The sequence below is a fragment of the Condylura cristata genome, unplaced genomic scaffold (assembly GCF_000260355.1).
Source record: "Condylura cristata isolate star-nosed mole 26May11 unplaced genomic scaffold, ConCri1.0 scaffold00014, whole genome shotgun sequence".
NCBI lineage: Eukaryota > Metazoa > Chordata > Mammalia > Eulipotyphla > Talpidae > Condylura > Condylura cristata.
Genome location: NW_004567115.1, coordinates 9,690,453 through 9,703,893, shown reverse-complemented (window position 1 = coordinate 9,703,893; position 13,441 = coordinate 9,690,453). Strand labels below are relative to the sequence as shown.

The 13,441-nt window shown below is 37.1% G+C and overlaps 1 protein-coding gene across 1 annotated transcript; it reads left to right on the top strand.

The window, feature by feature from the left end:
* Positions 1 to 627: 627 nt before the first annotated feature.
* On the top strand, positions 628 to 12,503 carry FAIM (Fas apoptotic inhibitory molecule). The gene is made up of 5 exons (XM_004682162.2): positions 628 to 799; positions 2,222 to 2,354; positions 2,926 to 3,154; positions 8,518 to 8,567; positions 12,084 to 12,503. Exons 1-5 carry the CDS (start codon positions 729 to 731, stop codon positions 12,231 to 12,233), a joined length of 633 nt encoding a protein of 210 aa, XP_004682219.2. The 5' UTR covers positions 628 to 728; the 3' UTR covers positions 12,234 to 12,503.
* The last annotated feature ends 938 nt before the right edge of the window (positions 12,504 to 13,441 follow it).

Genomic DNA, 13,441 nt, shown 5'->3' with positions numbered 1-13,441 from the left:
ACTTAACTAGCACCACTAGATACTGTGTAGTTAAATGTACCAGGAGTACAGGGCTTTTGTTATGACTTGAGCACTGCTAGTGAGGTGAGCAAACCATATAACTTTTGTGGATTTATTAGTGGTACTAGTGAATTAAGTGGCCTTGAATAAGTGGCTAAATTAGAAAGCAAACAAGTATATATCCCTGGCTGCTTCCTGAAAACTCAATATTTCTTTGAATTTATATAAAACAACATTTTATATAGTACACCACACGATGGTCTTCTAAAATTTAAGCTAAAGATTACATTTTTAATTTGTTAATTTGTAAACATTGATGCTACCAGGAGATGCTTTCTGTTTATCCTGGAGTTTTATGTATTTCTCAACCCACTGCCCCATACCCTTGGGGTTTCTGTTGCCTCAATATGAGAAGCATGGGACTCAGGGGATTTCTAGATCTTTTGCAGCTCTGATGTGATATAATACTTGAAATAAGCAAGAATTTGTTCTATAGTTTTAGGATCTTATAAGTCCATAACAGGGAAAAATATGATCAGTCAATTTGCATGACTTATTTCCCTGAAAATTGGAGATTGCAACTGTTGTATGTAAAAGCTGTTTTCATCAGAAACTGCATGCAATTTAAGAAATGAATTGCAAAGTTTAAAAAACCCTTTGCAGATATCATCTTTGTTGCTCTCAACCTTCCTTTGCTGCAATTCTGCTCTTTTCTTTCCTGCCTGCTAATGGGATTAAAGACTGTTTTGCTAACCATGGCATCTGGAGATGACAGTCCTATCTTTGAAGATGACGAAAGGTAAATGTCTTGCCTTGCAGTAAGATTGCATTTGAAACTTTTGAAAATTTTTTAATCATTCAGAACAGCTATCCAGTCCACTTTTTTTAGGGACACATTTTATAAAATTTTACAATGCATGGTTTTATTTCTCTGTGATTTAGAGCAAGGTTAATAAATAGCTGGCATGAAGATGACAGCTACACTAATGTGACATCTTTTCCCATAGGACAGGGATGTAAGGTCCCAATTCCTCAAATCACAAGGTTCCTGAAATTATCACTTTAAAATGACTTAAAATCCATTTGCCATCTCTGATCTAGAGCACACCAAGGAGATAAGAATGTATGAATGGTGAGATGTACAGGCTCTGAAGCATGAGTGCTAGATTTAAATTCCATCTCTGCTGCTTCCTGTCATTGTGATCTTGGATGAGTCCTTAACCTGTTTTGTACCTTAGTTCCCTCATCTATAAAAATGGGATAATTACATCACATAGCTCATGCCAAAGATTCTGTAAGTTAAAATGTATAAAGCTCTTAGAATAGTGACTGGCACAACAATTATTTAATAACTTAGTTGTGATCAATATTACTATAATAAATATTTCTTCAAATAGAGAAATTATATCAATGTCAAAATACTCATATCGTACAAAATATATTTTACATAGGCATTAATATCAATAATATGTGTTTAAATTGTACTAGAAACTTTTTTTTTTATATTTTAAAAGGACATTTTCTCTTTTTAGGAAAAAAAAAAGAGATCTGCATAGACAACAATGGGCAGTCTTGGGTGGGGGAGAGCTCCCTTTACCAGAAACTTTTACACAGAATCCTTTATTTCTTTAAGATTTCCTGGAGTGATGACAAGAATAACTTTTATTACCCCCCCCCATAACATTTTTATTTCTATTTTAGGACATTTCTTCTAGGATTTCTCTTTTCTTCAGCCTTAGAATAGTAAATTAGAATCCTTTTTTTGTGAATCCCTAGACATTAAGTATGGAAGGTTTGGCAAGTTCTTATTTGGTAGTGATTGCATCTAAAAAACAAAAGCCACCAAAATTACATACCTTGCTTTTTAAATGAAGGGGAGGAGAAGCAGACTTTTTACTGACCTTTGCAAGTATTATTCTATAGCCTAGCTTAGAACACTAATATGGATAAACTGATAGATTCTAAATCCTATTAATATTAAGGTGACTTTGTTGGGAATTATATGACGAAATACCCATATATTATAGTTTCATTTTAAAGGAAGAGTGTGTATAAGAAAGAAGATGTACTCAGAGTAAGATTTCTTAGGTAATGTCACTTTATTTTGTAATTTCAGGGGTTTTAAAAATCTGATATTTCCTTCTGTGTAGGTTTAATTGGTTATTCTTTTTCAGTCACTATTTCTTTTACTGATTATAATTGCTTTATTTTATTTCCTTAGCCCTCCTTATAACTTGGAAAAAATGACTGATCTTGTAGCTGTTTGGGATGTTGCTTTAAGTGATGGAGTCCATAAAATTGAATTTGAACATGGAACCACATCAGGCAAAAGAGTGGTATATATTGATGGGAAGGTAAGAGGAAAAAAATGTTATTTTGTATAATAAAAACATGGTATCAGAGAAACCTGATTTTGTTAATCTAGATTCTCATATGTGAATTCAAGTCTTTTCTATTATTGTGGTTATCTTTATACATTTGCATATATCATTTTTCAATAAAAAGCACACAAGTACTGGTTACAAAATCCATAGACTATCTTAATATCTAATATTTACACTTAAAATGACTTTATTTTCTAAAACCTTTGTGTCATAAATAAATAAACTTATATCTTGGTCCTTCTTGATGGCCTTGGGGTTAATCCTCAGAGCTATCATCACTATGGCCTGAGTTAGATCCTGGCCAGGGAACTAACCCATATGGTACAGCAGACTTCTCTTGTCTTGCCCACTGCTTCCCTTAACAGTATATTTCATTAAATCTACCTAATCTGCTCCTTACCCAAGTTCTTCTATGTAAAAATAAATAAATCTTTTTTTAAGAAAATTACATCTAAATAGCATTATCATTTGCTCACTTAAATTATTTCCAAAATTAAATATTACCTTTTTTTTTTCTATTTGTCTATATTTTATCACTTAGGAAGAGATAAGAAGAGAATGGATGTTCAAATTAGTAGGCAAAGAAACCTTCTGTGTGGGAGCTGCGAAGACAAAAGCAACTATAAAAATAGATGCTGTCAGTGGTTTTGCTTATGAATATACCCTGGAAATTAATGGGAAAAGCCTCAAGAAGTATATGGAGAACAGATCAAAAACCACCAATACCTGGATATTACGCTTGGATGGTGAAGACATTAGAGTTGTGTTGGGTAAGTGGTGCTATTCTGCAGAATTTATTGGCTTTTTATGATGGCTATTTAATTAGTTCCTCAAAATGTTCAGGCCTTTTATGGGAGCTGTGAGTAGGAGAGGTTAGTATAAGTGCAGTTATATTTCTAATATCTCCTATATAAATGAAGTATTCGTTTAATAAATTTATTTATATAGGAAACAACAGAGAGCCAGATTTTATAGTGATGGATTTGAGGATTATAAACTTGGGTTTTTAAAAAAGAGAATAATGTACTCATTTATTGTTTGATGTTTCTCTTTTATTTAAGATTTATGCATAGGAGGATGGGGATGAAGACAAGAAGTGTTGGGGGGTGACAATATTTACCAGACTGGGAAGCTAATATTTCAGAGTACAATCTACTGAAAAACATTGCTGAGGGAAGCAGAGGGCAAGGTAGGAGAGTCTGTGGGGTACCACACTCAGGTGTTAGTGGTGATAGTGCTGAGACTTAATCCCTATGCCATGAGAAAGAACCCTTAATATTTCTTTTCATAAGCATGTGTAAAGTTGGGTCTCCCTTTTGGCACAGGCTAACATCTCAGTGTTATCACACCATTGCCAGCCACTGTCACTGTCACCAGCCACTGCCCGATAAGTTCGATCCCCAGCCAGGGAGCAAACCCACATGGTGAAACAAACCTCTGCTGTCTTACCCTCAGTAGTGTATTTTAGTAGATGCGCCTGTTCTGCTCCCCACTCTCCCTCTCACACTCCTCGCCCTGCACCTATGGCCTATACCCGTAGGTGTATGTATTTTAAAAAAATCTAAAAAATAAAGCACGTGATGTATTTCAGTACATTACAACTATTATCTTTATTAATGATCAAATTGTGCCATTTGGGTTAATGTGGTCTCCTTTTATTGGCTCCAAAATTCCTTTGACATATCCTTGGTAGATTTTGATTCCTTCCTTGCTATCTGGTATAAGATGCTTTAGGCTTATTTTGAACATTTTCTTTACAGACCTGGAATCACCCATATTTCCAAGCAGCCTTGGACTTCTAAGTTTCTTTTAAAAGCTTAATCTAAGCATACATAATAGGATGCTCATTTATTATTTATAGGTTTTCAGTGTATAGATGAAGGAATAGATGAATAGATAGACTTTTTGTGATGATAAAGTAGCTTATGAGTTCATATTGGAATTCAAATTCAGGAATGCCAGGTTTTTACTTAACCTCATCTAACATCTGTATATCCTTTCTTCTACACTGAGAATCTTCCTTCTCAAGGACACAGAGATGATTCAAATAAAATATGACATAATTAATCATTTGCTTTGTGGCATAGTACATACATAATAGTCTCAATTACCACCATTATGCATTACCAGAAATTTAAAATATTTTCTTGTGTATCATTTTCCAGTTGTATGTGTGTCATTTATTCTTAAATGTCAGTTGCTAGATATATTATTTCTGACTCTCATTTTCTCTCTGTAAGTATCTTAGGTATACTGTTTTACATTCTGGTATAAATTATTATTGTCAAAATATCAGATGACAATCTAATTTTCTTTCCCTTCAAAGTTCATTGGTATTTTGTCTGATTTTACTAAGTTGTCAGGATAATGATAATTTTTTTTTAAGTGTATGGTGAATCTTTTCTATATAAAGTTAAATTTTTTGGTGACATTTTCTTGTGCTGGGGGCAGTGCATCATGTTTATCTTTCAGAATTTCACAGTGGTGTGTTTAGAAATGTAGTCTCACTCTTCAATAAAATTTGAGACTGTCTCTATATCATTAGGCAAAATGGAAGAGAATACCTAATCTGTGCCTAGCTCATAATTCTTTCAAATACCCAGGATGGTGTACTTGTGTTTTTTCTTAGGGCTTAAAAATCCTTTTTTCTCCTTCCCCTCCTTTCTCTATGTAGCCCTTGATGAGGGTGCAAGGGAAGTGAATTTCAGACCAACCTTATTCCTTTTGCTGTTTGTTTGAAAGGGACTTGGTAAAAGGATCAGGCCAGTGTCTTTTACTGAGGTGAGGGCAAAATTGCTGAGAGCAATCATTTTGCTTGAGCTTCCAGTTCTAAGATCCACCAACTCCAAGCTATTGACTAAGGTCTACATTTTACACTTTGTTGATGAAGAATGCTGCCTCCTAGGATCAGAACTGTGTGGTGGGCAAATTCCTAACCTTTGAGTCTTGGCCCCCTCTTCTGTAAAATGGGGCTAATGAGAGTATCTCCCTTGCAAAATTGTTACATAGTTGCAGTTTAATAGAATTAATGCATTTAATGTACTTAATAGTCTACCACATAATGGATCTTTAAATATGTTTTTGTAGTTACTTTTGTAGTTTCCTTGGGCAAAGAATGGGCTTATTTAAGGTAGTTGAGTGGTAGTTAATTACATATTATATGACCAGTTTCAAATTACAATGTTTTATAACTTTCTGAACATTATGTGAAGTTAAAAGAAAATAAGGCCCAAAAAGCACTTAATAACAAGACTGGCACTTTTACTGAGGCCATATTCTATGGGACATACCATGCTAAGCATTTTACATAAATTATTTCTATTCTTGATAACAGCCTGCAATAAAAGTGGGTTCATCATCATTACTCTCTCCCTTTCTGTCTCAAGTGATGAAATTTGAGGTTAATTGATCCTCAGAGTGGCAGCAACTTGAAGAATAGGGTACTGCTAGTAAATCATGAAGCTGGAATTTGAACCTAGGGCTCTGTGAGCTCAAAGATATACTTCTTTTTCACTCCTCAAATGATTTACAGAAGACAGGGCACCAAAGACTAGAATAGTTAGTGTTGTTAGGCCTAGAAGTTGCCAAAGCACTGAACACTGTGGGAGGAAAATAAAGGCAATAGAAGGAAGGTACTGTTATGAGGAAACTTTATTTAGGAGAAAATTTTCTCTGTGTTCTGAATCTTTGGACCTCTGTGAAAAAATCTGCATAACATGCCTTCTCAGGACCCACCTGTGGGCTCCAGCTGTTAGTCAGTCATGTGGGCTGAGAGAATTTGCAGACTGTAGAGGCAGACTCCAAGAACATGTTCCAGCATCTTCTGTGATTTCACAGAATCAACTTCTGTCATTGACTCTCTAAGTTTAGGTATCTGTGTTCTTTAGTTAATATAACTGAACAGATGATATATACTTTCATTCAGAAAAAGATACATTGAGAAATCTTGCTTCCATCCTATTTACTTCATAGACAGTACTTTTAATAGTAATTCCATCTAGTTTCTTTATTCAGAATGAATAAAAATATTTTATTACTTCCTTATTACATAAAAACATCTTGCCATATTAACTTACTAGAATATTTTGAAGATTCTTTTATATCAGTACAGAAAGGATTTTTTCAATTTTTTAAATAGAAATCAGAAAAAAATTTCATATATTCTGTAAATAAAAGAATTACTTATTTGAGACCCAGTTGATGGGCACTGGGCTGTTTCTAATCTGTTGCTGTCAGAAGCAATATTAAATGAATGAGTCTGTTTACTGCCTCTGAGGAAATTGTACATATATCTCTTTAGGGTAAAGCCCCAGAGTTGGGAAAGTATTGCTGGGTCAAAGAATTGCAATTGTAATTTCAGTAGATTTTACCCAAGTGTCCTTTGTTTGTGTTTTTACCATTTTGTATTACTACCTATTTCTCCACAAATTTACAGTTTTTCAGTGTTGTTTTTATTTGCTTTTCTTCAAAATTGAGTGAGGTCGAGCATCTTAGTGTTTAAGGTTATTTTATGTCCTTTGTCCCATTTTCCTTTGGACTTTTGGTCTTTTTATTGTTGGTCTTTTGTTAGGAGTCTTTATTTTAGTAATGTTAGCCCCTTGTGCTGAGTGTGTCATTTGTTGTATAACTTTGCTCTCTTGCTCATTATTTTAAATCATGCAGAAATTTTTTACTTTTATGTAGTCCAGTTCTGCTCTTTTATGGCTTCTAGGTTAGAGATGTTCTCCAGAGGTATATCAATAATAAGGTGTTATAGAAAATCTGAGCTTATGCATATGTTCAGGAGGCATGCAAATAAAATTCCAATTTTTCCACTATTGTGCTATATTTTAGCATTGTGTATCTGATTGTGTGCTGGGACTAGCTGGGTTTCCCAGTAGCTGTGATTATAGATGCTTCCCACATGGACTGAGTTTGAGGCAACCCTCGCCTTACTCTCTCCCCCTCTATCTCAAGCTCAAGCTGTGGGGAGAAAAGAATGTGTTCCTGGAGCTAAGTGCTGTCAGAGTCAAGCTCCTGACTGGCGCCTCACCTTGAGCTCCAAGCAAGTGTTTGATCTCTGTACTACTCCTGCATCCGCTTTGATGCTCCACTCTGCTTTATATAATGCCAAAGCTCATTTTCTGGCCGCTTGATGAATGCCGTTTCCTCTCTTACTACTCCCCAGGGACTAACATTTACAAGTACATTTATGCATGTGTGCGCATAGACACATCGCCTGAAGAGTTGTGAGGGCTGAAGTCCAAGTGTTTCATAGCAGCATTTTGTTCCATGATGTCAGCACTGTACTAAACACAGTTCACCAGATGTACCTGTCAGTTTTTCCCAAAGCGGAACTATTATAAAAGTGAATAGTGATGATCGTGCTATGCAGTGAGAGATTTAATGCTAAATTTCTAAACTTTACATACTCTTGTCTATCGTATATGAGCCCTGTAGCAGCCCTTTTTGTGGCTGCCATCATCCTTTGGGTCAGTGTGAAAGTAGAGGGAATGAATCATGGAGTCACTGCTATGAAAGGACACATGTGGACAGGCCCCTCCACATCTTTTGTGTGCATCTCCTTTAAATGACTGTTTTGGTTTTTTTTTTTTTTTAAAACAAGTTACCAATTTATATTAGGGTAACAATTTTATCTTAAATTTTGTCTTGTTTCATTTTTATTTTGTCTATGAACAAAAAGTGAATGTATTGGGCCCTCCCTGGTGGTGCAACGGGTTAAAGTGCAGCACTATGAAGCTGTCCAAAGCCACTGCAGCATGAGTTCTATTCCCAGCCTGGGAGGTGACCCACATGGTGCGGCAGACCTCCCCTGACCCACCGGTGCTCCCCTCAGCAGTGTATTTGTCATCCTGCCTATTCTTTTCTCTAGTCTCTGGAGAATCCTCTCACTCCCCACACCTCTGGCTTTTACCTCAGTTCTTGTGTGCATAAATAAATAAATCTTTTTAAAAAGTGAATATACTTTATTCAAAATTAAAAGTGTTTCAAATCCATGTATTGAGTTTTGGAATATTAGTGTAGTCTTTTAAATTCAGTATAGCGAACTTTTCTTCAAATATTTAGTATAAATAGTTAACTTTATCTTTAAATTACAGCTACTAATTTTTTTAAATTTCTAACTCTTTTACAGAAAAAGACACAATGGATGTTTGGTGCAATGGTAAAAAAATGGAGACAGCAGTAAGTTGAACTTCTGATTACTCTTACCACCATGTCTATTAGTTGCCATTGAAATTTTGCTGTGCTTCTGAATCACAGAGCTTTTAACTCTTGTGTTAAAAACAAAAAAGAGTTCCCTCCCTGGTGGTACAACAGGTTAAAGCACAGCACTATGAGGCTACCCTAGCCATTGCAGCATGAATTCAAAGGTGACCCACATGGCATGGCAGACCTCTCCTGAAGCACCGCTGCTCCTCTCAGCAGTGTATTTCAGTTCATCTGCCTGTTCTGCTCCTCACTCTGTGTCTGGTGAATCCTTTCACCCCTGCATCTCTGGTCTGTACCCCAATTCTATATGCATAAATAAATAAATCTTTAAAAAAGTTAAAATTCTGAAGATTTCTCCAGAAATCTTCCAGAAATCTTGGCAGTACATGGGCAGTAAGTTTGTATGCACTTATGTGTGGTGACCTGGCACCAATTCCATCCTTTCCCTTTCATCTCCTGAACAAGGCTATGCTGAAAAAACAGTTCCCATGTTTAAGAAAAAACATCTTCTCTCCCCTCCGCAAAGGTTGGCATCCTCCTGCTTATCCATGTTAAAGGAGTGCTTTATATCACTGCTTCTCAAACAAGATCACCTGGGATCTTGTTTAAATGCAAGTTCTAACATTTCCCTAGATGATACCAGGCCTCTGGCCCTTAGGGGACACTTTGAATAAGAAGGCTTTACACCAGATGCTCAAAGCATATGGTACTTTTCTAGAAATGAAGTTTTTGAAAATGCAGTGATGCATACAGTGTCAGATGACACAAAGGCAGAAAGAGAAGGGTGCTGACATAAACCCCAGAAGTCAGGTAGAATGTGTAGCCCTGCCGAGATAGGGAGGGAGACGGTGTCTTACACATTTGTGCCCCCAGCCTGGTGAAATACAAATACAAACCCCAAGGCATTCAGCTTTTGATTCCAGATGCTTGTATTGTGGTGGCTATGGGAGGGATGAACATAGAAGTGAATTTCACATAGGAATGAAATAACTATGGTATATACAAACACAGGGAGAAAATGGAAAGATTGTAGGGAAGCAGGGAATATGGGAGCAGGAGCCGAAATCACTGGGTGGAAATGCCCAGTTACCTGAACACCTGGATAAGAGATAATGAAAAGCTGTTATCCCTAGTCATATTTTAGCTAATTGCATGTTGGAATTGCTGCCATTATCTCCTTTATCTAATACAGCTATAGGAAATTGAGCAGTAATTGGACAGAAGGTAGTCTGAAGGAATTAATCCAACAGACTTCCTAGAACCTGCTGGTCTTGCAGAGATGTAGGCTTCTGAGAACTAATGAAATTGGAATCAAAAGATACAAAATGCTTTACTGTTTCTTAATCCTGTTACTAATTCTTTTTTTGTTCCTGTAAGATTTATTTATTGATGCATACAAATATTGGGGTACAGGCCAGAGGTGCAGGGATGTAAGGATTCACCAGAGACAGAGTGGGGCACAGAACAGGTAGATTGACCAAACTACACTTTGGAGGACAGCAGTGGGCAAGACGGGAGAAGTCTGCTGCACCAGATAACTAAATGGACAATAGCCATGTAAACATTTTATAGAAGAAATGTAATTGCATAATAAACACAGAATCAGAGAATGCATGGAATCAGAGAAATATGGGTTACAATGTTTAGATACCATGTTCTTCCCATGCAAAGATAAAAGCTGGAAATGATTACTACAAACACACACACACACTACCACTACCACCACCACACCACACCACCCCCGTGCTGCAGTGGCTACAGATAGCTGTAAATGATTACTATACACACACACATACCCACACCACACCACCCCACCCCACCTCACCTCACCCCCGTGCTGCAGTGGCTACAGATAGCTGTGACTTAACTCCTTGCGCAGAAGGCCCCCCTGCTACTAATTCTTGAAAGGAAATTTAACCAGGACTCACTCAAAATTGATATTGAGTGCCATTCTCTGAATTAAATCCACTACTACTGGAGACTTCTTTTATGCAGAGAAGCCTGGAGAGCTCTTCTGTATTTTATGGCCCCTTCTACAACAGCTTCAGGTATCACTAACATGGGTAGTTGCTGTGTGTCACTGCCACACCTGGGACCCTTGTTATTTCTCACCTTCCTGACATTTTCTTGATAGAGAATCACAAGTTTTAGATCACATTCCTCCCTACCTTTAAGGAATTCTTTTTTTTTTTAAGATTTATTTATTCATACAGAGCTGGGGTACAGGCCAGGGTTGCAGAAAGTGAGAGTATTCAAGAGTGACAGAATGGGGAGCAGAACAGGCAGACTTGTCAGTCTAGTACACTGCTGAGGGGAGCAGCGGGTGAGAGGAGCGATCTGCCACGCCATGTGGTCGCCTCCAGGGCGGGGACTGAACTCCGCTGAAACAGCTGCTGCTCTCTTCAGTGCTGAGTCCTAACCTGTTGCGCCAATGGGAAAGGCCCCTTCAAGGAATTTTTCATTGCAAATTTAAAGAATGTGGATGCAAATTAAAAAGTTGAAAAACTGTTCCTCTACAGTGCCCTGTAATTGACAGGAGACTAGGAATATTTGGACACCAACTCTTTCTAGCCCTGTTGCCTCCTCATTGTAAATGCAGTCTCATTTGTAGGGCAGCGTTGGCAGCTCATGTCTGGCAGCCTCTGCATTGCTCTGCATACCTGCTCTTGCTGCCTATGAGTCACAGCCTAGGTTTCCCTTTTTCTTTTCATCTCAGAGCAACATGATCAAGATAATATATTTGTCAAATTGCTAAGAAGTTATTACAGGGATTGTATTATTCAGCCCTTGCCTTGCCCTCTAAATTGACCTCTCAGAAACATGACCTACAGGCTTTGTTTAAGCCTCAATATTAAAAAAGGTGAGAACACTGGCCCTCCCTGGTGGTGCAGCAGGTTAAAGCACAGCACTAAGAAGCTAAAGCCACTTCTGCATGAGTTTGATCCCCGCCTGCCCCAGAGGTGACCACATGGCTTGGCAGACTTCTCCTAACCCACCCCCTGCTCCCCTTAGCAGTGTACTTTATCGGTCTGCCTGTTCTGCTCCCCACTCTGTCTCTAGTGAAGCCTCTCACCGCCCCTGAGCCTCTGGCCTGTACCCCAGTTCTATATGCACAAATAAATAAATCTTTAAAACAAAAAAAAAGTGAGACCACTACTACACTCCAGGTGCAGTACACCCAGCCCTGTGATGTTTGGTACACTTCCTTGAAGGGCCCTGCCAAATTCTACCCAGAGTTAGGAAAATGCTGGTTTTCCTTATATCCCTGTACTTTAATAAGAGTCTTTAAAATGGTGGATATAGAAATAAAAAACAAAACCAAGTCATAGCAGATATGTATAAAAGTATCCAGATACAACCTCTGACTTTAATTTTGTAAATTAATATTTAACTAGACAAACCTCTTCACACCTTCCTTGTAGGTGGTTTTACTGCTCTAGACAAAAGATAAATATTCCTTAACACTAATTCCTTCTTCTGTTTGCCTAGGGTGAGTTTGTTGATGACGGAACTGAAACTCACTTCAGTATTGGCAACCATGACTGTTACATAAAGGCTGTCAGTAGTGGGAAGAGGAAAGAAGGGATTATTCATACGCTCATTGTGGATAATAGAGAAATCCCGGAGATTCTTGAATGAATGTTAATCTTACTAAGTAAAGATCAGGTCTTTAAATTAATGCAGTAATTAAGAGTATGTATGTACTTCTCAGTACAGTTAGTATGCCATGAGTTTTATTTTTTAGTTTCTCAATGCTAATGTTCCAAAGGGGTCAGGAAAAAAATTATGTACAGTCATACAAATTGCAATTTATTTTGTAAATAATGTAAAATGTTCTAAAGCCAAATGGAAAATATGGACCAAAAATACTAATGTTTTACATGAAGAGCTTTTACTATAATAAATACTATAAAATTGGTGTTGTTTCTAAAAATTGGTGGTCATATATTTGTAACCTAAATACATAAGTTGTCACTCTTGTTCAAAATCATTAGTCCTCAATAAGATTAATTTAACTGGAGAAAAAGAAAAATCTTATGATCTAGAAGCAATATTAAGGAAACATTAAAAAATTTTAATTAAAAATAGAGTTCTAAAAATATAGCTATTTTGTTTAATCAGAACAGTGAGGCCCAAAATAACAAGAGGAAGAAGCAAACTTCTTTACACCAGGCCACCCCAAATGCATGCTAGGGCAGTGTTTTAAAAGTTAGAGGTGTGGACCTGTGTCTGGAGAGAGCACAGGTGGCAACACTTTGGATGACCTTTACTATTATCTCCCTATCATTAACATATTTTTAAGGTTTTATTTTTTTTGACAGAACAGAGGCACAACCAGAGTGTAATATTTCTAATACCGGTGATGAAAAACTAAGGGGCAAGAGAGCATGAAGGAAGGTGGCTGAGAAGGGCCTGGGCCAGGTATATAACATGCTTGATGGGAGAGTAAACATTAACATCAACCTTCAACAACTACTGTTTTTCTTTATTTGAAGTCTTCACAATTGGCACATCAGAATATTGCCTTTACAAAAATTACCCCCCACCTCTCCCTATGCCACCCCAGAGCTGTTTATCGCTGCCACTGAAACAACAAAACATGAACTGTAAGGGATTCTTTTGAGGCTTATTAACACTTTAGAGTTTGCTTTCCAGCATTTGGGTGTTTTGGTTCCTTTTCACTTCTCTTGAGTAAAGAGTGTCTTTTAAATGGGCATTTATTATTTGGTACTAAAAAAGTGTGTGCCACAACCAAAAATCAAAGGAATTATTTTTAAGGCATTTTATTTTGAATTCTAGTATCTAGAGTTCAAAATCCAAGTGTGCGTCATGTACCTCAGCAAACG

Coding starts and splice junctions, on each gene's coding strand:
- FAIM (XM_004682162.2), top strand. CDS start 729: ATGGGATTAAAGACTGTTTTGCTAACCATGGCATCTGGAGATGACAGT. Junction 800..2,221: donor ATCTTTGAAGATGACGAAAG/GTAAATGTCTTG, acceptor TTATTTCCTTAG/CCCTCCTTATAACTTGGAAA. Junction 2,355..2,925: donor TGGTATATATTGATGGGAAG/GTAAGAGGAAAA, acceptor TTTATCACTTAG/GAAGAGATAAGAAGAGAATG.